This window comes from Rhipicephalus sanguineus, chromosome 3, assembly GCF_013339695.2.
Source record: "Rhipicephalus sanguineus isolate Rsan-2018 chromosome 3, BIME_Rsan_1.4, whole genome shotgun sequence".
NCBI classification, from domain to species: Eukaryota; Metazoa; Arthropoda; class Arachnida; order Ixodida; family Ixodidae; genus Rhipicephalus; species Rhipicephalus sanguineus.
In genome coordinates this window covers 183,146,838-183,170,424 of record NC_051178.1, presented here as the reverse complement: position 1 = coordinate 183,170,424, position 23,587 = coordinate 183,146,838, and the positions used below count along the sequence as shown (strand labels likewise).

The window sequence follows — 23,587 nt, the reverse complement described above, 5'->3', positions numbered from 1 at the left end:
AAAAAATTCCTGGCTACGGGCCTGAGCGTGACATTTATATATTGCGGCGCACGGTTATCTTTTATGAACGCTTGTCTATGTGTCCACTACACGGTATCTTAAAAAAGGAATTAGGAACAATTCGTGCTTTGCTATGAATTGCTCATCATGGTCCAAGTAATTGTGGTATTTCGAGGGACGTTTGTCCAAAGTACTTAGTGCTTTCGTTAGCGCGCTTTTTAATTATCAGCTGGTTCGCTTTCTAAAGTTGAGAACAAGTTAGCTGAAAGAGTAACTCTTGTTTAAATTATTATCTTGCGGTTCTACCAATGCACACCCAGCAAGAACAAGTCCCTGTGATTGAAGATCTTTGTGACCGGAAAAAAAAAAGAAGGATAGTTCAGAATTATAATCAAATCACACTGTCTGTCGAAAGGAACTGTATATATAATTTATTAACACATAATTCAACTAAACAATCAACGGCGACATCATTCCGATCGGCGCTGTTAGGTGTGTCACAATCGGATGTTTTATTTTATCCTTTTTTTTCAGGGTTTGTGGTCGCTTTAACCTTGCATCTTCACGACTTTCAGCTCTGAAATAAAAGAGATTGGTAAAAATTGTGAAAAATCACTTTGCTGCGTTGTAGCGGCAAAACTTTGTCTTCTTTTCTAGTCTATGAAACTAGGAAGTATCGGCAATGTTGTGTCATTTTGGGCACAGCAAAACAAGTACATCCTTACTCGGTGTTTTTGAATTAAAGAATGACCATTGCCCTGTTGCGTATTTATAAATTGGCTGGTGTGAGCGCTCTTTTCTTTTCAGGCGAAATCCTTAGATGTTTCATCAAACGCGAAAAATGACCGTTGGTGGCGTCAGAACGAGCGATGCGAAAAATCATATGATGACGTCACACTATCACATTATCAAGACGTCACAGGCTCCCGAAATATTCGACGTTATCGTGATTTTGCTCTGACTTCACACCAGGTGGCGTTTCATGATGACGTCTTCACATGACATCGTCCCTTTATCAATGGTGGGCCGATCACGGAGGCACTGCAAAGCCACGTGAGTTACAGAAAGCTTCCAATTCCTCCGATCCCGGAGGCAGTGCAAAACTACGTTGGTTGCGGAAAGCACTGCTGTGGGATCACTACAATCGACTGAGAAGAAAAATATGGCTCTCGCCTTCCAGTCGTCTTAGGCAAAGGCATAAGGGGCCGTGTAACTTTTCTTATCAATGTTTTCGGACAACTCGCACCGGCGCTTGACAGGGTCGTCTAGAAGATAGCAAAGAGTGCCAGTCGGCACACTTTTTACTAAAAAAAAAAACCATAATCTAGCCGATCGCTATGTGTTTCGATCTCAGTGGCTCTGGCATACCAATGATTCCCTCACATCCTTCACCAATGCCTTGTATTTGCCAGCGACATTCAGTCGGGTGTGAGGGCGCCGACTGAGATGATCGCCGAATGTGTTTTGGCTCTGTTTAACAGGCATACCTGCTTTTTGGAGCGATAGGAGTGTATAGGCCAATAGTCCTTCATGACCGTCCATGCCGCATCCACCATTGGGTACTGCTCGCCCTGACGGCAGCTTCCGCCGTAGTCGTCCTCTCCCAAAGACCAGATAAAGACACCGCCCAGCGAGCGGTCCCGAAACCATTTGACCTGCGGTTAGTCGTAGAATACGGGTATAAGGAGGCGGACCCTCTATTCACCCATTGTGAGGGGGGGGGGGGGGTGCAAAGTGTGCCCCCATACCGTTAATACTCAGTCGGAAAAGTACCGTCATTGTTTAATAGAGAGCAGGGTTATCGCCACGAAGGTTTTTGAAGACAATGACGGCCGAAAGCCTTCGATGTTGCATTCTAAGAACTGCTTACTTCTCATCCTTTACTCCCAGAAGAACAGTAAGCCGGGACTTGTTAGAATGTTGAGACATGTCCTGCGTCGGAATGTTCGCAAGTGTTTTATGATTACATAGCTTAACTGACTTACCGCGCAGCAAGTTAAACAGTAAGAAGAAGAGAGAATAATATAACATCGTTTGTGTTGTGAGAATAACGTTTTCTTCTCTTGGGCTATGACGATAAAAGAGAGAGAAAGAAACGCAACGCGCACTGATGGTTTGAGTGTCGTGTTAGTGTACAGATGTGTACAGATGACCCGCCGTAGTGGCTAAGTGCCTATCGTGTCACACTTCAAAAGCAAGAGGACGCGGCTTCGACTCCTTGCCACGGCGGCCCTCGTTTCGATGGAGGCGAACTGCAAGATCGACCACGTACTTACATTGAAGTGCACGTTGAACAGTTTCTGTTGATCGAAATTGATAAGAAGCCTCCCGCTATGGTGTGCCTGATAATAATATATTGTTAAAGGGAGAAAAGGCGTTAAAGAATATATTTACAAGGTATATACAGAGACTCGGAGCCAGGCATACAAGATAGAGCTAAGTCCGCGCAAATATCAAGGAACGTCGTCTTTTTTTCATGCTGTCTTCCTCTTCATCTCCGGTAGCGCTTCGTAGCATCACCCCCGGCGGCGAAGGCACGACCCCGTGCTTAATTGGTCCGAGTGACACCGCTTTAGTCGCGTGACGTGAACGATTTCAGATGATCGCGCTATTGTGGTGTTCAGAGGTTTGACTTCACACGTGACATCGGTGACTTGGGGCAAGACATGGTACGGACTATAGGACGGGAAGTCAACTTCTCGTATAGACCAACTCGCTGTGACGGTGTCCAGAGAAGGACCATGCCACCAGGTTTGAAGTGCTTATCGCGGTGGCGGCCGTCGTGGACGCGTCGTTGTTTTTCTTGCGAAGTGTTAAGACAAAGGCGGGCACCTCGAGTGCCTCTGCAGCTCTAGCGATGGCATCACGAGCGTATTCTGATGTCGAATCAATAACGGGAGGAAAAAGCGTGTCAAAAGGCAGCGTGGGTTCTCGTCCGTGTAACAGCAAAAAATTGAGAGAAACCTAAATAATCATGCCGAGACGTGTTGTGGGCAAATGTCACGAACGTCAGGGCTACGTCCCAGTCACGATAATCTGGAGAAACGTGCATGGTGGTCCGTTATAGTTATGTTCAGCCGCTCTGTTAGGCCGTTGGTCTGAGGGTGATACACAGTGGTGAACTTGTGTTTTGTGGCGCAAGAGTGCAAGATGTCTTGGACCACCTTTGATAGAAAGTATCTACCCCGGTCTGTAATGAGCTGTCGCGGACAGCCGTGCCGAAGTATGACGTCTTCGAGGAGAAAGTTAGCGACGTCGGTGGCACAACTGGTAGGGATAGCCCGTGTGATCGCATACCGAGTGGTGGAGCCTGTGGCAACAGCTACCCACTTGTTTGCACTGATGGATAGAGGAAAACGGCGGAGGAGGTCAATACCAACATGGTTCAGATGGTATCTCTATGGATTGAAGGCCCCCTGCTGGAAGGGTGGCTGGTGTTTTGCGGTGCTGACAAGATTTGCACGAAGTGACGTAACGGCGAGCGGAGCGGTAAATATCGGGCCAGAAGAAACGAATCTAACAAGGTCATAAGTGGCGGGAAATATGGCCGACGCGTCCGCAACAGAAGGAGATAGGCCTGTCATCGGAGGTTCGTGATTCCGCCGAGTTCCGGTAACGAGGACGGGCGTACGAGTTTCGGGGCAGGTCAGGTAGACCGGGTGGACGGTAATCGGGTCTGTTCACTGGGCAGAGCGTCTGGAGTCCTGCGAGTCCTGCATTAGCGAGTTCCTGGCGTACAACGGTCTGGATTAGGGACATCATGTGTGAATATTAGTAATGGCACGTAAAACCTGAGAATTTAAATGAGTACAAGTAGAAAAGATGGATGTCGCATATTGCGCTGTCACTCTTTGTCTACAACCAGTTGCTGCGGCTTGACAGTTACTGCCACTCAGTGCAAGCTCGGTTGGTTTGATACCTGCTGAGTGCGGCCACATTTTTATGGGGACATAAAGAAAAAGCGCTCTTGACAAAACCAAACGTGTTTCTCACGCAACCCGCGTTGCTCCGGGGCGTTATCAAATTGATCGCTGAAAGAAACTTTATATTAGGTGACACAGCCCGAATGATTTCACACGGTTGCTGCTATGAACGTGCTCTTTTCTGGCGGCCAGCGATAAGTCAAGCGCATCTTCAGTTGAAAATTAATTTAATAATCAGAATATATAAGGCAATATAAAACTTTTTTGCCCTGTCACCGAAAAAAAAAACAGCTGGATACGATCACTTATTTATACGGTTGTGACTGCCTAAGTACGCAACTTCCTGTTGTGTGTTTAGGCACGACAGCTACGATTTCAGTGCCATAAGTTGTGCCACAACTGCCAGATTGCGACACTGACAAGTGTTCTGCGAGCGAGAAATTGCCCTATACTAGCAGGACAAGTTGCCACGATATTAACTCACCTCTGAAAATAAAATGGACAGGCTTACCTTTACGTCGGCGCTGCCTCTGTCGTCATAGCTGACCCACTGGTCCCCTTTGTAGATGTAGGGTGTTGCTGCGTATTTCACCCACATTCTAGTCCATTTCATGTAACCGGCACGGTTGCAGGTCTGTAAAAATGCAGATCAAAACATTTTGTGACCATCTTTTTCGACATGTAAGCCAAAAGTGTGAGCCAAAAGCCGACATGTAAGCCAAAGGGAGCAGCTGGCAATATTGGAAGTTTTCGCTTTACTATTATTTAACTCTTTCACAGAGACATAAAAAGTGGCTGCATGAGAATTTCAAAGTGACAGCTGAGAAAGTTTAGCTACTCATTTCGGGCACAAGTGCGACCGCACATGCCACTAGCCACACAAACATAATGGTCCTACGTAACTTAAATATATTTTTTAAAGGAAAGGAAAACAGGACAAGTAACCAATATGTGCCCGAATTAAGTAAAATTTTACGAACATTTTTAAGATCAGTACAATTGACTAAGAAAAATTAGCGCAGGCTGTGTCACAGCAGAGCCGGTGGGCACCTGGTTGGTCCTGGCTTGGCTAGGCCCTCTCACCTCTCTCTTTCCTACTCTTCGCTATACTATACTATACTATACTATACTATACTATACTATACTATACTATACTATACTATACTATACTATACTATACTATACTATACTATACTATACTATGCTTGCTCTCCCTTTTTCTGTCTGTTTCTTTTCTATCTCTTTCTCTCTCACTGTAGTCGTTCTTTCGCCTTGTATTTTTCCCTTTCTATCTATTTCTCTGCTTCTATTTCTGTTGTAGTGTGCACGTACCTCACAGGAGTACGGCCACTAGCGTGGGTTCGGACTTAGCGAGCCACAGGGCCGCGTTTGCCGTCGCCTCGCGTGAACTAGCGCGCCGCTGCACACGTATGTTCGAGCGCAAAGGCGCCGAGCGCAACGCGGCAAGTACACAGTACTGCTCTCGAGATCCGCAACAGTTTACTGCCTGCGGCAACACCACAAAACGCAGTACCACACCCGCTCCCAAAGGCGGCGGGAGAAGCAAAACAGGCTTCCCCACGCCACGGGCGAAAGTACAACACAAAGGGTGCCGCTAGCACGTCTCCGCGGGCAACGGGCTCACGGCGACACGCCGCTGAGAGAAAACGGGTCTCTCGCGACTATGCTGCGTACTCTTACGATCCGCGACCACAGGGCCCGATCGCTCGAGTGAGGGCAAACTCCGCCCGCGTTGGCTTCGATAGGTACGGTTTCGGCGTAGTATGACCACGCGCGAATGCACCGCACCACTCTTCAGCCTACCGACGGAAAGGGTTATTTTTCGTCCAGTTTAATTTCTTTCAGTTCAAGTGAGAATCATTATCATACAATTAAGAAACCGCAAATAATGGCCCCTGTACTTTCCTTGGTTTAATTGTCTGTCGATTTCATTACTTCCTGTACTGTACTGTACAAGGCTATGCTCTGCTCGGCCAGCGTGCCTAGGTAGCCGAGTGGTTAGGACGCTCTCCTTCGGATCGTGGGTACGCGGGTTCGAATCTCGGCTCGGCCAAAGAATTTCTTCGCCAAGAATCTTGCTGTTTCTCTTCCATTATATTTCTTTCACTCTCTCTCTTTCCTTCTTTCTTTCTCTCTATCTGTACTCGTTCTCTCGCCCATAAAGTTACAAATCGGCACATGTCTTCTGTTAGCGAAGCAGAAGAGGGAGAAAAGGAAGGCGAGTACGAAGATGGCGCGTGCTGGTTCGTGACCATGATCATTTTCTATCTACGATAAATGCATAAGAAGCCGTGCGGCTTTTTCTTTTGTTCTGCCCAATCGTGCTTAAACAGACCGTACATGTCACCTTAAGATGGCGTCTTTTCGCTGTTTTAACACGAAAGCGTTTTATGCCGGGGTCCAGCAAGTACACCAGTCACGGATATGACGTTGATAAAATTGACGCCAGCGGGTGAGAAAGAAAAAAAAACAAGAAATGTATCCGCCGCTGGGAATCGAATCCACGACCTTGCGGCCGCGACGGTAAGCACCCGACGCTCGACCGACTAATTTACCTTGGTAGATGCTGGATACTTCACGAACGCGCCTTATATCTTTCACACATTCTCTCTCGCAAGGTGCTCTCTGTTGGCGATGTAGGTAGGCGGGACGGAGCGGGGCGGTGCTGCCGTCTGTGAGAGGTGAACAGAAGTAATGTGTCACGATCGACACTTACTAGCGCTTACTCCGAAATTGCGCGCGATATCGGAGGTCATGGTTAAAGCGTATCGATACCAGCGAAGGACACTGGCCGCGCTGGCGTCGCCGAGGCACCCTAGACGCAGTTACGTTCTTTGCCTTTCGCTTCATCGGAGTAGTGCAGCTTCCACATGCACCAACGGGATTTCTCCGCCGTCGACTGTTTCGATTGCGAGAGCGCCGACTAACAAAGCTGCTACAATACGCGTTGCAGAAAGGACACGATTGCGACGGGCGAATGTCGTGCCTTGGTGCAGCGAGACAGAGGCCAGCGGGACGCACGCGTTTGCGGCTCAAGCCACGAACTTTTGCCTCCCGTGTTGCTGAAGCGCAGAGTGGTAGTGTATGCTTGAGCACAGGCGTCGGTTACCCATTACTAGAAAGCGCACACCGTGCCATTTCTCTCCTTAATTGACGACGTTTTGAAGAAGTGCATATCGGCTACCAGATTTGATTATGACCTTGTTCCTGTTATCCTTACGCGGGATTCACGATTCGTTGTGTCCAAATGCATGATCATAACTTCAGCTACCTTAACGGTTTAATCATGATCATGGGCGTTAGTCGTCGCGATGGAGACCTTCTACTAGGCGTCAACGTGGGTGCATCCACGTCAAGCTGTGCTATAGTTGCCAAACACGAATAGACATTGTACAAGCTCTCATATATCACACTACACAATAAGCACTACTTCTGCGAAGACACGTTTCACTTTCGTGTTATACCGATTCCTATGACAGAGGGATCATCTATGGTTTTTGGTTTTTTTTTGGACCGCGTGACAGACCAAGGCAGCGAGCACTGCCCGAGAAGTTCTTACCACTTACGGGTCGCTGATGGCGAAGTTGGAAAAGATAGAAATGCTCTTACGTTATAGCGTTTCTGTTATGAGCTCTTCATTTCACATCACGGATAGACCTAAAAAATGTCTCGGATGTGCGCTGTCTGATTGTGAGTTCCATTTACACAGAATAACAAAAATTCAGGAGCTCTTGAACTATCATGGTGGCGAGCGAAGCTCGACGTGTGCGCGCCTGGGGCGCTTCTTTCTTCCTTCCTTTCTTTATTTCTTCCTTTCTTTCTTTCTTTCTTTCTTTCTTTCTTTCTTTCTTTCTTTTTTTCTACCGCTTTGCGCAGTGCTCCCTCCTAACTTTTTTCTTCCTCCATTCCGGGAATTGGACCTTCGTCCACGTGTTTAGCAGCGCAACACTGCAGTTGCTATGGGCAACAACGACGGTAATGCATTCATATCCAGGCAACAATTAAATGTGCCAACGTGAAATGACAAGTCACCTCAATAAAAGATCAGATTGCCATATCAGAAACGGCTGATCGCCGACAAGCCCACGATCGAACGAGCATCAATAATTGGGAAACGGCCCGTACAAACACGCCTGTGACCGGCCCACCTTCGAGGGCCGCATTCCTTTATACGCTCGCCGGCGTCGGGCTTTTCGCGTATGACACCGCCACTGAAATCGGTAGTGATGATGGAATAAATAAAACATCGCTTTCATGATAACAGAAGCCTGTGTTCGTGCAGTTAATGAGAGCACCCTCACCTCCACGTAGTTCATGTAGCCTTTTGTGTTTGAGAATTCTGCAGGGTTTCCAAGAGGATTGTCTTTCTTCAGCTTCGCGTTGTCGCCGTTGAAAGCAGGGTTGTCGAGCGTGAAGCTGCGGCCGTACGTGGCGATTCCCGGTATAATCTTGTACTTGGGCACTCCAGCGTCGATCCAACTACCGACGCACGTCTCCTGTGTACGTGCAAGAGAGAAAACAGTGACGCGTAATGACGTTCTACCGAAATTCCAGAGGTCGCTGCGAGTGGCTGTGTTGGCCCGCCTTGACGACAGGCCCCTGTCGGAACGGCCAATACTAGATTGCCGACCCGAACTCTTGTCGCACCGGAAATCTATTAACGCCTTATTGAACTTTTCGCGTGGCAGTGGTCTGTTGGATTGTTTATGTTGTATCTGTTGGATTGTTTTTTGTTTTCTCGCGCGACTCTTTTCCGCTCTTCTTTCCATCTTTCTTTCCCCTTTCCCGCTCCCCTTAGTGTAGGGTAGCAAAACGGATGTTGTAGATCTCGTTGTTCTCCCTGCTTTTCCCTTTTTTTTTATCTTTCGCTCCAGACCCTTTGTCTGGAACGTTTTACAGGTGAATGCTTCAAATCAATTCATTATTGGGCATAATAGATGAAATTGAACTGTCCGCTACCATCCCCTCAGGAGGATATCTTCTCTGTCCACTCATAATTTGTAGACACGATCGCCACCGACTGATCTGTATACCATGCTTTTTCGTAGCGCCCAAACTAGGTGAGTATGCCCGTAATAAAGAGAAAAAGTAAGTCTTAAGCGAGCATAGGTTAACGTATGAGATATTAGTCTTGAAATTTGGCGAACGCGAGCGGGTTCCATCATTAGAGCCAGTGACTTCTATCTTGGTCTGTGCGTAAAGCTAAGTGCTTGAAAAGCAGAGACGCTCAAAGCAGGCCTGTAATGGAATCCGAGACTTCAGTGACCGTTTCTAAGAATTAAGAAGCGCAAAAATGAATACTGTTAAAATATAGTCGCTACGCATTATCTGGGCACAAAATGCCTTAGCCTTTAAAATATTAAGAAGCATCCATAACACGAGGCAGGTGTTTCGAAACGAACTATTAGCGAGCAATGATTTCTTGTTGATCGTGGAGCACACTCTTGTTTCTATGTTGTTCTATTTTTGTTCTATTTCACAGCTAAGACTTTACAACAGCATGTATTACAATAGCCAGATTTCTTGTGTTTTCCCCCATAATTAACAGACATACTTTAAGCGTAATAAATGACCGAAGTATGGCTTAAAAGGACATTTCGAGGGCATAGTGAATGCATGACAGACAAAATTTCTTAGCCAAAAAAAAAAACACCGTACTAGAGAAGGTTAGTGCCGTGTGTATGTGTAACCTCTTATGCCGTGTATCTCTTACGCTCTAAAATTGCAAAATGGCTAGTAGCATAGCGCGGGAAGACACACGGACAAAGAAGAAGTACGAGACGAACACAAGCGCTTGTGTTCGTCTTGTGCTTCTTCTTTGTCCGTGTGTCTTCCCGCGCTATGCTACTAGCCAGTTTACGATGAACCAACAAGCCCATATTGGTACCCTTGCCTAAAATTGCGTCAAACAACAGAAAGGCTTTAGTGCTTTCCACAGAATCAACAACAAAACCGCTTTCCACATAACAAGCAACAATCATAAATCCTATTTTCCGTTACTACTTACCGTTTCAAATTTTGTATAACCATGACTATCTTTATATCTGTAAAGTCCGCTGGTGAGCTTAGTCCTAGTGAGGTCATCCAGCCTATAGTCAAACGTGATAAGAAACACGTAGTCCAGGTACCTGCATGGAGTGACGGGTTTTTCGCGATATACACGATGCCAAAACATGCCGCACACAAGAGCTTGCCATGCACATGCTGCGACTGCAGAAATATCTATTTACACATGGTCTAGTTCCTTTATTTTAATCTTCCCTTAAATTCCCGATGGCAGTCAACGAAATTGTACTTTGTTCGACAAAGCACTTTTACAAGCGCACAGCAATTACGCTGCAAATCACGACGCCCAGTTTACATCATTTCGTATTAACTGAAGCAGTACAGCACAGGCCTCGCAACACGTACACACCAAACCTAATGCTCTAAGGGCAAGTCCGCGTCTCAATAAACGAGTTGGTTCGCGCCGCGCGCTGCGGAGCGACGGGCCGCAAGTTCGACGCCCGGCGACTGAACTTTTTCTTCTAGTTTTTTTTTGCCATCTGTTAGTGTATATTTTACAACGTCATATCCGTGACGGAAATACGTCAGTGGAACCGTGGTGGACCCCGGCATAAAACACTTTCATGGTAAAATTTGGAGGCGACCCTAATCCTTGACTTATAAAAGGTGTCTGGTGGTGGCACACGCATGTCAGCGTTCGTGTGTCATGGTGTATTCCTTTATTAGTTAACCTTAAGTTTCGTCGCATTGCCGAAGCAGATCTCAGAGGCCACTTAGAAAAGAAGCACGTGGTTGACATCTGCTCACCCAGGGGCCGCAACGACCCCAACTGCTCATTAGAAAACAGTCTGCTCTTTTATTGAACTCATTCAATTCATTTTCATTAATTATCTTGACAGTTACCAGGCCATTACCTTAAGTAAACGTATGCTGCGATATCATATGTATCCAATGTAATTCTTAACTTGGACCAGAGCCATCGATTTCGTACCAGTTTTCTTTTTCACGAGACGTCTTTTTTTCTGAATATTCGGAAAACCGGAAGTAAGTGATCGACAGGAAGTGCTTGGAACAGAAACAAGAGTGTCAACTAAAAAACAAATGTTACGTTCTTTAAAAATTTAGGGAACTCGGCCTAAGTAACTGCTTTAGAGCTCTTTAACTTCTTGTAGTGGAAGTGAACCTCTTTTATTACAGAAGCCATGTCCGCCATGCGCAACACGCGGAGCAAGAGTTGAAAATTCGCTTCCTGCAAACTTTCAAGTCTTTGTCCTCGTGCGGCGCATGGCAGGACCATAGAATTCCTGTTTGTGCGACCATAGGCGTGCGCAGGGTTCGCCTTCAGGGGGGGGGGATAGGGGGGAGAAGGGGGGGGGGCAAGGTTCATCGCAGCGCCCCCCCCCCTACTAAGTCAAAGTATCAGACAGATTTTGCGCGCCCACTGCCTCCTCCCCCCCCGCCTCCCGTGCGCACGCCTATGTGCGCGACGCTGCACGAAATCGGTTACGTTATACCTACTCGACACGTGTGGTTTACGAGACTCTACTGATTTGTGAAAAAAGTGTACATTGCCCAAACAGGCTGGTGCGTAAATAATAGGCTCCGAGAGCATCGCAATCCCTTGACAACTACAATAGAGGAAGCTTGTTTCGCCATAGTCTGTAATGCTGCTGCGTTCCGCATTTTGCCAATGTTAAAATTCTCCGTAGAGGCAAGGTTGAGCGTGAAATTCTCGAAGAATATATCATATCAGCACGCAAGGAGATAATCGCGTCAGCACACACTCTGTCTCACTTATGCAAAAGGAAGTGAGCTTCTCATCACACTGGAGTTAGCCACTTCATCTATCTCGTTACTAACTTTATTTGGCGTTTGTTATGCCCTTGAGCGGCGCGATGCCCGCCTCGTTTTCCTAGGAGTTCATTGTTTTCAATAAAGTGCAGGTGTTAGTTCATGGCGCGGTGCGTGCCATTTCTCTCCTGTGTGTTTCGTCGTATAGCTGGTTCAAATTCCAGAGAGTAACAACGAACTGGCCCAGATCTACCAACTTTACCAGTGGAAACCAATTTTTCGTGTGTTCACTCGCGTCTTCTTGCCCTGGTTGGTGCTTTAATAGCTGATATGTCACTGTTTCTGTAGGCTACCAATAGCTGTGTAACCACCGTGCCTGTTTCCTGTTCCGAAAGTGCCTCCGGAGTTTCACACCGTGAAGATGTCGTTTGGGTAAAAATAAGCACAAAAAAAGCGTACCTCGACATCGATTCACTCATGAATAGGTTGCACTTGGAGTCGCGGCACGCGGGAAGCTGAGCCGTGATGATGACCATATTGTTGACTGAACGCCGAAGTCTCTGCGCACAAAGGAAAACATGGACAGCATTTGATCTCGGGGAGGCGACGGGGCTAAAAACTGCAGCGTAAAAGAAAAAAAAAGACACAAGGACGAAGCAAGACGATGAGGGTGAGCGCTGAACTTCCAAAAACTTATATTTTAAAATCCTTACACATATAAGTAAGAGCTCGTTAATTCGACCCCCGGTAATTCTAAAATCGCATAATTCGGACGGGTTACCTGTCTCCGACAAGCCTATGTATTGTTTAATTGAATCAAACTCTCGTTAATTCGGTCACATTTTCCGCAACCCGTTTAATTAGGACGATCCTCGGAGCGCGCCAAGCGCGTCAAGCGCGACGCAAAGGAGCGACAACGGCGTTCTCGAGCAACCTAAACGGCCGCGGGCATTCAGAAAGACGTCGTCGCCATCCATGATTGTGCAATGTGCATTATCGAGGCAGGTTTATTAAGCATGAGATGCAGTGCTTAGCAGTTTCGTTTCCACTGTAGGCGTAGGCCGCGCACGTGCCTTGAAAACTGCCTGGACGCTATGATCGTGTCTTTAGCGAACACCGTTCCGTCACTCAGTAGCTTCGTTTCGACTTCGGGCAATGCGCGCGCAATGTCACAAAAATCAATCATGGTGGAAGCTCTTGAACATGAAGAGCTTCAACCGCGGTCCGCATGCTGGCATAAAACTCGTTTGCTGCATTGTTATGGACGAATGATCAGTTCCGGTCATTTTTCCGGCAAAAAAAATTATCGTCACGTGCGCGTGCTGGTGTTGGTGGTAGCGGTACATAATAAGGGATGGGTTCAGAGCTTGTTTCGGCTTAATACACGGCAGTCTTGAGCCGCGGTTGCATTGTGAACAAAGTCACGAATGACGAAAATTGCGGCTTTTACACTGGTCTTATGCAAAATAAGTATTGGATTCACGTATTCATCAAGAAAATGAAAATAGATTGACGTAATAGGCACTTGTTTATTGTTTTCTCGATACTTTCGATAATTCGGAATTCGGTTAATTTGGTCATTTTTTCCGGTCCCACGAAATTCTAATTAACTAGATTTTAGTGTATACTACGCTGACCAATGCAGAAATTTCCAGTCATCCCAGCCCACGGCACTTCAGCAATACCTATGATCATTACTTAATTGAAGCAACACGCACATGTAAGCAATATTCTCAATATTACCATCATGCTTATCTTGCGCATTAGTGCGACAACTGTTCACATTCACGGCTTATGCATTGCATGCCTGACCACTCGGTCATTCTATCATTGATTTTCAGTCGTCCTCAGCCGGGGCCTGGCGCCTCATCCAGCTTTTGACCATGACACTGCCTCATCGCCAACAAAATATTGTGCACAAAAACTGTTTACATGGCCTGTCCACAATTAGGGTGTTCCCTATAGAATGAAAAGCGCCAGGCCATTACGTTGGTTTCTCGTGGTGTAGGGAACCGTGTTCTTCCTTATCATCGTAAGTATATCATTGAAGCATCCTCAAGGTCCGTCTAGGGTGCAGTTATTTGAAGAGATACTTTGTACTCTGTACTTAAACGAGGATCCGGCCCCAAAAGTATTCGGTCAGGTGTGCAACAGAAATGCGGTTTTTCCGTTGCGCCGAAGTCTATTTTTGGCAGTTTCGCGACATTTTAAAACAGAATTTGGCCGGCTTCTTGTCGCTCACAATACAGTGTTTGGCTTCCACTTGAAGTAATGAAACTGCACTTAAGCTCGCATTTTCAGCTTGATAGCTATCATTATGTCCCGTTGTACCTCCTTGAGGGTCCAACGATATACGCTCTATCCACTGGTATAACGCAAGCGATAAAGCCGGCGAAAACTGGGAGAAATATTCAGATCAATCGCAATCAATTACGAAAGAAATTATCCTAGGCGTGTTGTACTAACCATCTGCAGATCAGAAATCTGTGCGCATGCTACTAACACTATTGTCTTTCAATAACCATTTTCCTTTACCGTGTAGTTTATCTGAGCAAACCCGCTTCCCATTTCTTTAACATCAAGGCATTTTATTATTTCCTTCCGCTATATAGTTTTTTGCCAAAATATGCCCACAGTTTGTTTGCGCGGACAATGATTATCCGGCTGTGTCTGCTGCTAAAAGAGAAACAGCCCCTGGCAACGTTAGTTAGGGACTCTGAATAGGTTAGCAAGGCACTTGAAATTTTGTTTTTAATTCAGAACCCTTCTTGACAATGCAGCTTGACGCGAAAATATCTAGTGACAGGCGGGTAATCACCTGGATGAACTTGATTATCGTCATGATGTCATCCTGTTTACATAGAAGGGGACCGGGTCCTTCCAGGTGAAAGTTGATGCCGTCCAGGCCGAATTGTTCCAACATAGACTTGATGTCGTCAATCAGTTTTTGGGCCTTTTTGTCGTCGCGGATGCGGTTCAGAAGGCTTTGCACGTGTGCACCGGCGCCGTAGCTGACGAGGGTCCTGACTTCCTTCGCGCTCGTGTCGTGCCTTAGCCGTCCAAGTTCTCGCAAGATAGCTGCGATGTACCAGAGGGAATACAAGTCATCGCATAACCAGTAGTCAGATGTAGCCTAACCCACCGGTGACGAGCACAGAAGCGCGATTTTAAGGCTCTATCACACCTGCGGCTAGCACCGGTCGCGCGACCATTTGCGACTGGGGATAAAAAAGCGACTCTATACGAGAGCGATGTTCACACCTTCGTGTGACCTGTACCCGTCGTCACACAGAATTCACGTCTGCTCGCATTGCATTTGCCCCGTAGAATAGGCTGACGTCTTGTTCCTGCACATTCGAATGGTTCAAAGGTTTGCGACTGCAGTCGCGCTACTGAAATTTAAGCAGCGAGCAGCGGAGCCAAAGCAGTCGCATTGCGACCAAAGCGGCCATTTAAGACCGTTTGCGACCAATCGCTTTTTGTCTAACTTGGCCGCGCGACCGGTGATAGTCGCAGGTGTGAACGAGCCATCAAAGGCACACATCGTCGACAAAAATCTGTCTGGCTGAGTAAAACAACACACAGTAAAAGACAACACTCCAGCCTGGTTTTGTTTTAAAAGAAAAGCTAACGAAACGTTTTGAAGGAAAAATTGCCCGTGTATCTGCGTGCTTCGCTGCAAATGTCTTCGAAAGACGATAGTCTTCTGGCGGCCGTACTACATGAGTCCTGGTCTCATCCGCGGCCACCCGTGATGCTGTTCTCGTACCAATTTTTTCATCAAGTGGCCATTTATGTTTTGCCTTGCCTCAGACAGCGCCTCCTATATATGTTTAATCGGCCGCATCTGGCTGGCATTGATCAAACAGAGGAGGCGCTGCGTTAAAGTCACTGGAGCGGGAAAAGTACCGCGACCGTCCTGCCCGCCGCCATATTTGGTCCAGCGCGGCCGAAGCTGCGGCGGCGCGGTGTTGATTTCACGCGGAGTAACGCATGTTTTACGCATTGCGTGCGCTTTTGCAGCCCCGAATGAAGCATACTGTTGTTCTCTAACTGATTAGGAAAGAAATAGCGGCAGTTTTCGCTTGCCTACACGCGCACGCACGCGTACTAACGCGATAAAGAAATGCGAACTGCGCCGTTTCGAAACGGCCTCTCATGGCCGTTTCGTTAATGGGATGTATACCAAATTTGGTATGGCATAATATGACTGTATGACGAATATAAACTACACCTGGTAACATGAAAATAATGGCATGTGCACCATGTACGACATGATTTACATGCCACGCTCATGGTGCGCTCGCAGCCGCTTCGCTAGCTTGATACACACGAAAACTGATATGGTGTGACAAGAGTGTATGACGAATATAAGTTACTAGTCATAACGTGCAAATCAAGGTAGGCATAAAATGTAAAACATAATTTACATGACATGGTGTCGGGGCGCTCGCGGTCGTTAATGAAATGCATATATACAAAAATTGATATAACGAGATATTTCTGTATGACGAACGTTAGTGAATGGTGGTAACATGAAAATCATGACTTGCATGTCATGTACAGCATCACTTAGTTGCGAGGCTCATGGTGCGCTCGCGGCCGGTTCTGTAGCTTGATATACACCAAAATTGGTATAGCGCGAGGTGACTGTATGACGAACATGAATGACAGGTGGTAACGTGAAAATCATGACATGCATGACATGTACGGCATGGTCTACATTACACTGTCTTTGTGCGCTTCCGGCCGTTTTGTTAACTGGATGTATACCAGATTTGGTATGGCATGACATGGGTGCGTGACGAACATAAATTACAGGTCATACATTGTATATACCAGGTTCTACATGCATGCATGCATGACATACGATATATAATGAACTAGGTGTCATGGCATGAATTACTTCATCTGCCTCAAAGACGAACAAAGCGATATATGCAGCTGTTTGCTGGCTGCTTCGCATTAGAGTGATTCCCACAATGCGTGGGATCTGCCGGATTGACACGAAAGGTAAAATTATACAGCCACGTCACGCGCTACCAATATTGGTGCATATCAAGCCAGCGAACCGGCCGCGGGTGCACCATGAGCATGTAATGTAAATCATGCCTTACATGACATGCGTGCCATTTTTTTTCATGGTAAACACTGTTGTTTATGTTCGTCATACAGTCACGTCACGCAATACCAGTATGTAGCAGTCAGTTTTCATGGCGCACGGATCGTTATATGGGAGTCCAAAGGCGTCAATTTTACGCCAAACATAGTTAAGAGCTGCCCGGCAATGTTAGTGTGCATGAACCTTCTGCGGCAACCACGCGAAACAAGCTGCACTAGTTGCAGCGGAGACGCAAACATTCCCCGAGACAACATTTGCGAATTCTCCATGAAACGCTTTCCTCACAAAGGCGGGTATGAGTCGCGGGAACAAATTTTTCGCGCTGTATTCTGCGCAGCCACACACCCCGTCGCTTGGCATCCTTTTTCGCGTTGAGAATAGCAAAGAGAGCTTTGCCCGTTTCCCGCCGGCTGCTGCACCCAAAAGCGCAGCACCCAGGCCTTCTTCGATGCCTCGACAAGCTTGCGATGAAGTGTCAAAACGATACGGGATGTCGTAAGGTTCCTGCTCGCTTTTCTGAGGTTATAAAAGCAATTAAAAGCAATCGCCCTTCAAAGCGCCGTGCGTCGGAGGCCGGGAGACGCTAGCGAGGCGAGCGAGCTGGACCATTTATGTGGCGAAGCCGCCGAAAGGGCGCGGCGGCGAAGAGAAAAAGAACGCGGTACTTTTCCAGTTCCAGTGACTTTACGCTGCGTGAGATATGGACGCCATCTAGCAGTGGCGTCGGGAAACATGAGCTTTTGCAGAACCCAGGGCCACTGCCAGGTGGCAGCACCATATTATCAGCAGAGGGCTTTTTCGTGCATAGCGTCGCATTTTCAGCGCAGCCTAAGAAACACTAGGGTCTTTAGAATTACGTATCTATGTATTTTCTAGTAAAGAACACACCACCTAATACTTACGTATTGATGTCGCGCCTCACATATGCGCAATATTTGCTTTTTGATCCACAATGTTCACAAGAATGAACGCAGCTACCAGTTCAAGGTGGCTGGTCGTTCAGCAATTACTTAGACTTTGGCCGGGTGGCTGAATCATGTGACAGACAGACAGACCAAAATTTCTGCGTTCAAGTATCCCAAGAAAGACTATCGTCTTTAAAAGCGGCCTCTTCTTCAGGGACTAACTGTTCCGAAAGACACCAAGATCGCTGTCCCTGGCATCTTTAGGAACGTCTATAACTCGCGGTAACATTGCACAACAAGTTCGAGGCAATAGTCTTTTAGCAAGTTACGGAAATACGGTACGGTATTGCCGTATTTATCTTCCTTTCATGCTCGTTGTGCTTTGGCATATCCTAGTGAAGGCACCCCAACACCACAAATGGATTATCCAAAAATCACTATGGGGTTGTAACGCCTCATTGTTGACTCTCGGTCTACGCATTGTTAACGAGGAACTTGTCGTTCGGGGGACACACTGTCACTGTAACTGGAAGCGGCTAAAGCAGAACGAGCGAGAAAGGAGCGGTACGGTATTATTTCCGTAACTTGCTAAACGACTCTAATGGCGTAACGCCAAACGCACTTTTCTCTCCCAGGTTGCCCTTCTTGCGGTAGAGTATCTCTCCGCTGTTGTTGTCCGTCTCCACGTAGGAGTAGATGAAGTGAGTGCACTTGTGCAACGGCAGGTTCGTGAGGGAGTACTTGAGAACGCCTCTTCTCTCGAAGCCGTCACCCTTGATGAAGCACACCACTGGAGCTCGCTGGTTGTTCCGTCTCCTAGTGCGTTCCCAGTCGTCGTCCTTGTCCTTCTGCTCAGCCTTTTTGTTGTTGTCGTCCCCCATCAGTACGGGCTCGCCTGCTCCAGCCACTGCAACATTGCGCGAGAAAGAGGCACTTTCATTTACAAAACGCTCGCTCTGCATGTGTGTATGCTGTGTTTGTTCCCCGGAGAGAAAAGCAAACGAAAGGAACGTGCTTGAAGTACAACGGACTTAAAGGGACCGACAACTGCCCAGAGCATGAAATGAAATGACTCCACTGATGGGAAGATTGTCCGTCGCATTGACTCAAACCAACCCTGTTTTTTCGTGAGAGGTGGATTTATACTTTTATTTCTTAATTGAAAGTCGCGAAAAATGACCTGTGGCGCCTCTGGCGGCAAAAACATCAACGATCTGATGAACCCGGCCACGTGGCCGTTGATTGCTGCACGCGGTCGACGATTTTTTTTGTGAGTATTGAAATATTGTTCGTTTCTTTATATTAAAAGGTACTACTCCATAAAAATTTACATAAGGGTCTGCGTTAGTAGTTTGCATTAAAGTGGCACTGCGTTCATGTGACGTAATGATGCCATGCTATCAGCTCGTCTTGAGCAACTTCTCAGCGTGCTCATGGAACCGAGCACGCAGTTTGTATAGGTCGCTAAAATTTTGGAGCGACATAGTTTTGCTACCTACACATCGTCTGAGAAATGACGCGCGCTGCTACTCGGCGCGGCCGCGCACATGCCTAGTGACGTTTTTGATGACTTGGCTTGGCTCGTGCATCAAGAGTAACGATGCCGGGACAAGCCACCCATGACACAGGCGCAGGCAACCTTGGACGCATGCGGACACAACGCGGTACAAATACAGGGAAGGTGTATAATACCACGTCATCTCATTGTAACGGCTTGTTATTTTCAAAAATACTTGAAAAGCTATAAATAAAGGTGGTTAAGCACAGTTACAGGAACTCCTGCGAAATCAGAACAACGATAGCTTTCATAAATCGCGGGAAGGGCTGGTGGCATCGCCATCAATTGTCAGCGTTGCAGGAGGAAAGGTGCATCCGTGTTTAGAGCCTTTCAGATCGAAAAATACTGCTTGTAAAATAACTAAGTGCTTTTGGGATTAACTACCGGAGCTACAAACACTGCAAAGGGTGAGCTTTCTGTCGCGCCGTAAAAAAATGGGCCGAGAAAAATCAGTTGTCGGTCCCTTTAAGGTACACCTGAGGTACAACGGGCTTGAGCCCGTTGTACCTCAGGGTGTTGTACCTCAGCGCAGGTTGTACCTCAAGGTTGGCTGTACCTAGGGGTGAGTTGTACCTCAGTGTGTGTGCGTGTGTGTTTTGCTCATTTATACTTTCTATGGGCTTCGTGTTCTAGTTGTTCGAGCAATGCACGCGTGTATTTCAGGGGAAACGTTTAAAATGTGTTAACTGTTCGTTGAGGAAGCAGGCACTAACCAATCCTACCTCACCGTACGTGTTCAATCATTAAACGACAAAAAACACAGTGTGCGACTTCTACATCGTCACGTTGCGTCGTCGAAGGCGCCCACGTGCGATGCTTGTCGAAGGAAAATTGGGCGCCCCAGGTGTACGGACAGGTACCTCCGTTGTCCTGACATAGGCTTCACTTAGTGACACGGTATATCTTATACACCATATCAAAACACAATAGAAAATTATAGAAAGGCTGTGGGTCGATGGGCCCGTTTATATTCTTCGACGCGGATATAGAAGCCAACAGATAATGAAGCCAAGGAGCGCATATGGGGCGTTTAATGTTAAGAGCAGTAATTATCGCTAAAAGAAAAAAATGATCTAAAGTAGACGAAAAGCAACTCGCTATCTGCCTACCGATCTCTTGATAACAAGTTACAGGTTTAAATTGAAATGAATAAATCTTGATGTTAATATAGAGACTCAATATCAAGATTTATTGTTTCAAGCATGGCTAATTCATCGGTATATCAAGCTAGCATATGGCCTGCAGGAAAGGACGCCAGCTAACGTAAACGTTTTATCTCAAATATTCTTCCCTAATCGCATTATACTAAGACCCCAAAGTGCGTGAGCAATCGCTTTTCTCATTTTCTTTATCTGAGTGTCATTATTCTTTCATGACCCTCATTTGTTTACGTCAGCGTAGTGCCTTGCCTTAATTTTCTAACTGGTTTCTTGTTTAGTCCTAAACACTTCTGTCACCAATACCAATTTTACCCAGCCGCAGCAGTGGTACAGTGGTTACGGTGCTCCGCTGCTGACCCGAGAGACGCGAGTTCGATCCTGGTCGCAACGGTCGCATTTTAAAGGAGGCGAAATGCTATAGAGGCCCGTGTGCTTAAATTTAGGTGCGCGTTAAAGAACACCAGGTGCACCGAGTTCCTGAAGCCCTCCACTGCGGCGTACCTGATAATTTCTGTGCCACTTCCAAGCGGGAAAGTTAAGCGAAAAACGTGCTAATGTCATCCGGGGGTACAATGTGACGCGTTCGATACTCGTGTTAAGGTGTTTATTTGGCGGCACTCAGCGGCAATACGCAGTGGCGACAGTCAAGGCAAAAGCACGGACTCTGAGCGCGAGCGGCGTTCTTTCAGGAACAAGCCGAAGAGGACGACCCGCTAGAAGCCGCTGGAGAGCGCAACCCATTACACAGTACCAAGGCTTCGCCACACTCGCTACATGTGTGGTGACGTCTTCCGCAAGCATCATACGACAAGCACTCTGAATAGGCACTCCTAATTAATGCGTCTCTGAAACTAAGCCTGGTAACGTTACCATCGACCGGCATGCTCGCACGGGTACACTTCTCCGGCCACTGCTTTTCCACTACAATGGAACCGCGAATTAGGTACTACAGCAGCCGTTTTGCATCTACCCGAAGCGGGACGCTTACCTCCTCCGCCTCCTCCGTGGCTCGAGCCACCGCCGCCGCCTGGAAAACGTTTGATATCGTCGCCATGGTTGGGTTTTTTGCCGCCATCCTTGGGGCCCTTCCCGCTGCCTTTGGGGCCCTTCCCGCCGCCATTGGGGCCCTTCCCGCCGCCATTGGGGCCCTTCCCGCCGCCATTGGGGCCATTTCCGGCGCCTCCGAATATTTCATCCTCGTCGTCATCCGGCCCTGATGACTCGTCACTCCATCCGTCGCCGGTGGGCGGAGTCATCGCAGTTTTCTGGCCATCGCCATGAGTGGCGGGGTTATCGTCGGGCCCGGACCAATTGTCGTTGGTGGGAGGAGTCACTGGAGTTTCCCGGTCATAGTCGTGAGTTCCGGGGTTCTCATCATCTGAGGACTCGTCAGAAACGTCCCCGTCATCGGTGAAACCGCTGTCGGGTTCGCATCCGTCATCGTAGTCGTCCTGGCCACCTTTGATGCCACCTTTGACGTCACCCTTACTGCCACCTTTCACTCCGCCGCCGGCTTCGGCTGCACCAGCGTGAAGGAGGAAGACAGCAGCCACAACGAGCAGAAAGCCGAGCACCGAATACGATGTCATGACGTCCTGTAGGGAAGGCATTCCACGTAATATGAGCAAAGATAGAGAAAGAAACGCAAAGCAAAGGTGAACAATGCTGTGCCCGATTGGCCACCCTGCGCTGAGAAAAGGAAGAAAGGTCTGAAAGATCGGGAGGCGCATGCAAGTTCACACTTTGCACTGACACACGCGCACAAAATAAGTTCAGTGTCCCGTCCGTCGGAAACGTTCACGCGGGTTGGTGCGCCTAAATTAGGGCAGCGACGTTTTGTAAACTTAGCCTGTAGTATAACGCAGACGCGCGAGGCTGAGGTCCTAAGATCAGCTACCTTCTAAACCGGACGTTCTTCTGGTTAACCTCCCTGCCTTTCCTCTTCTCTTTCTCTCTCTCTCTAATAGTATTTCAATAATTAAAAAGCGAAAAAAAAAAACTGAAGATAACACCTACTACATGGAATGATTCGAAAGTGCGACATCTAATCGCTCTGTAGCCGTCTTTAAGCATATAATATAGCTACGGAAGCGGACTAAAAGATCCGACGTTTTGAACGTTATCCAAAAGTGCAGCATAAGCATTTCTTCTTTCTTTATTTTTTATTTCTAACCAGTTTCAAAACATTTTCCTCCACACATTTTTGTGCTTATGTCCCGGTGTATTCTGTTATTGACTTTATGCGTGGCACTGTCAACACTCTTGCAAAGAACGAATGACTGTTGTGTTGGACGCTAGGCCAGACCTAGATCTGGCGTAGCTGTCCAACAACCTTTCATTCGACAACAGTCATTCTCAGCTAATATGATGACGCTCGATAGGTTTCTAAAAAGACCACATATTAATCGACACTTTTGTCGAGGTCAGTTATCCCTACAAGAACTTCACGTACTTGCGCTGGACATTACGTTATCGTGGGGAAGACCCTGAATATTACGAACGCATTGCACCGAATAGATATTCGCTTCGTTTTCGCATCCCATGTGGGATTCTGTCGACGTCAGGCTACCCTGCTTTGTCGGCTATGCCTAGTAATACCTTTTACGAATTTTACGAAAGTTCTCTCACTCACTCACTCACTCACTCACTCACTCACTCACTCACTCACTCACTCACTCACTCACTCACTCACTCACTCACTCACTCACTCACTCACTCACTCACTTGCGAATTTTAATGGCTGACAGCGCCACTTGTGGTGACTTTGACCGTGCCGGGACCCTTCAACGAATTCGCTGCGACGTTCCTCGCAACAGCGTATAGAGTCTAGCTCTGATTGAGCACAGAGCATACTCAGACAGAGGCATATTTCAGTATGACCTGCCTTCACAGCAGAGGGCGACCAAGCCACTAGCGCATCCTTTTTTTTTTAAGACAACGAACGTGCACAAAGGATTTAGGCTTTCGCTGGTGTCTATTACGCTGCACGTGATGCTCTTCTCTGATAGGTTGCAATGATCGCCATAGACTCTTCTTCATGTGGAAGCAGTGGTCGTCTCTCCACTTTCTTCCTATCTTTCTACCTCTTCTTTTCCACGTGC

General features: G+C 47.2%; 1 protein-coding gene across 1 annotated transcript; it reads right to left on the bottom strand.

The window, feature by feature from the left end:
- Positions 1–571: 571 nt before the first annotated feature.
- LOC119385190 (endochitinase-like) lies at positions 572–22,075 on the bottom strand. The gene is made up of 9 exons (XM_037652704.2): positions 21,475–22,075; positions 18,391–18,675; positions 14,560–14,819; positions 12,201–12,301; positions 9,952–10,072; positions 8,246–8,440; positions 4,435–4,557; positions 1,488–1,655; positions 572–577 (listed from the first exon to the last, which is right to left on the bottom strand). The coding sequence occupies exons 1-9, from the start codon at positions 22,073–22,075 to the stop codon at positions 572–574; spliced, it is 1,860 nt and encodes a 619-aa protein (XP_037508632.2).
- Positions 22,076–23,587: the final 1,512 nt, after the last annotated feature.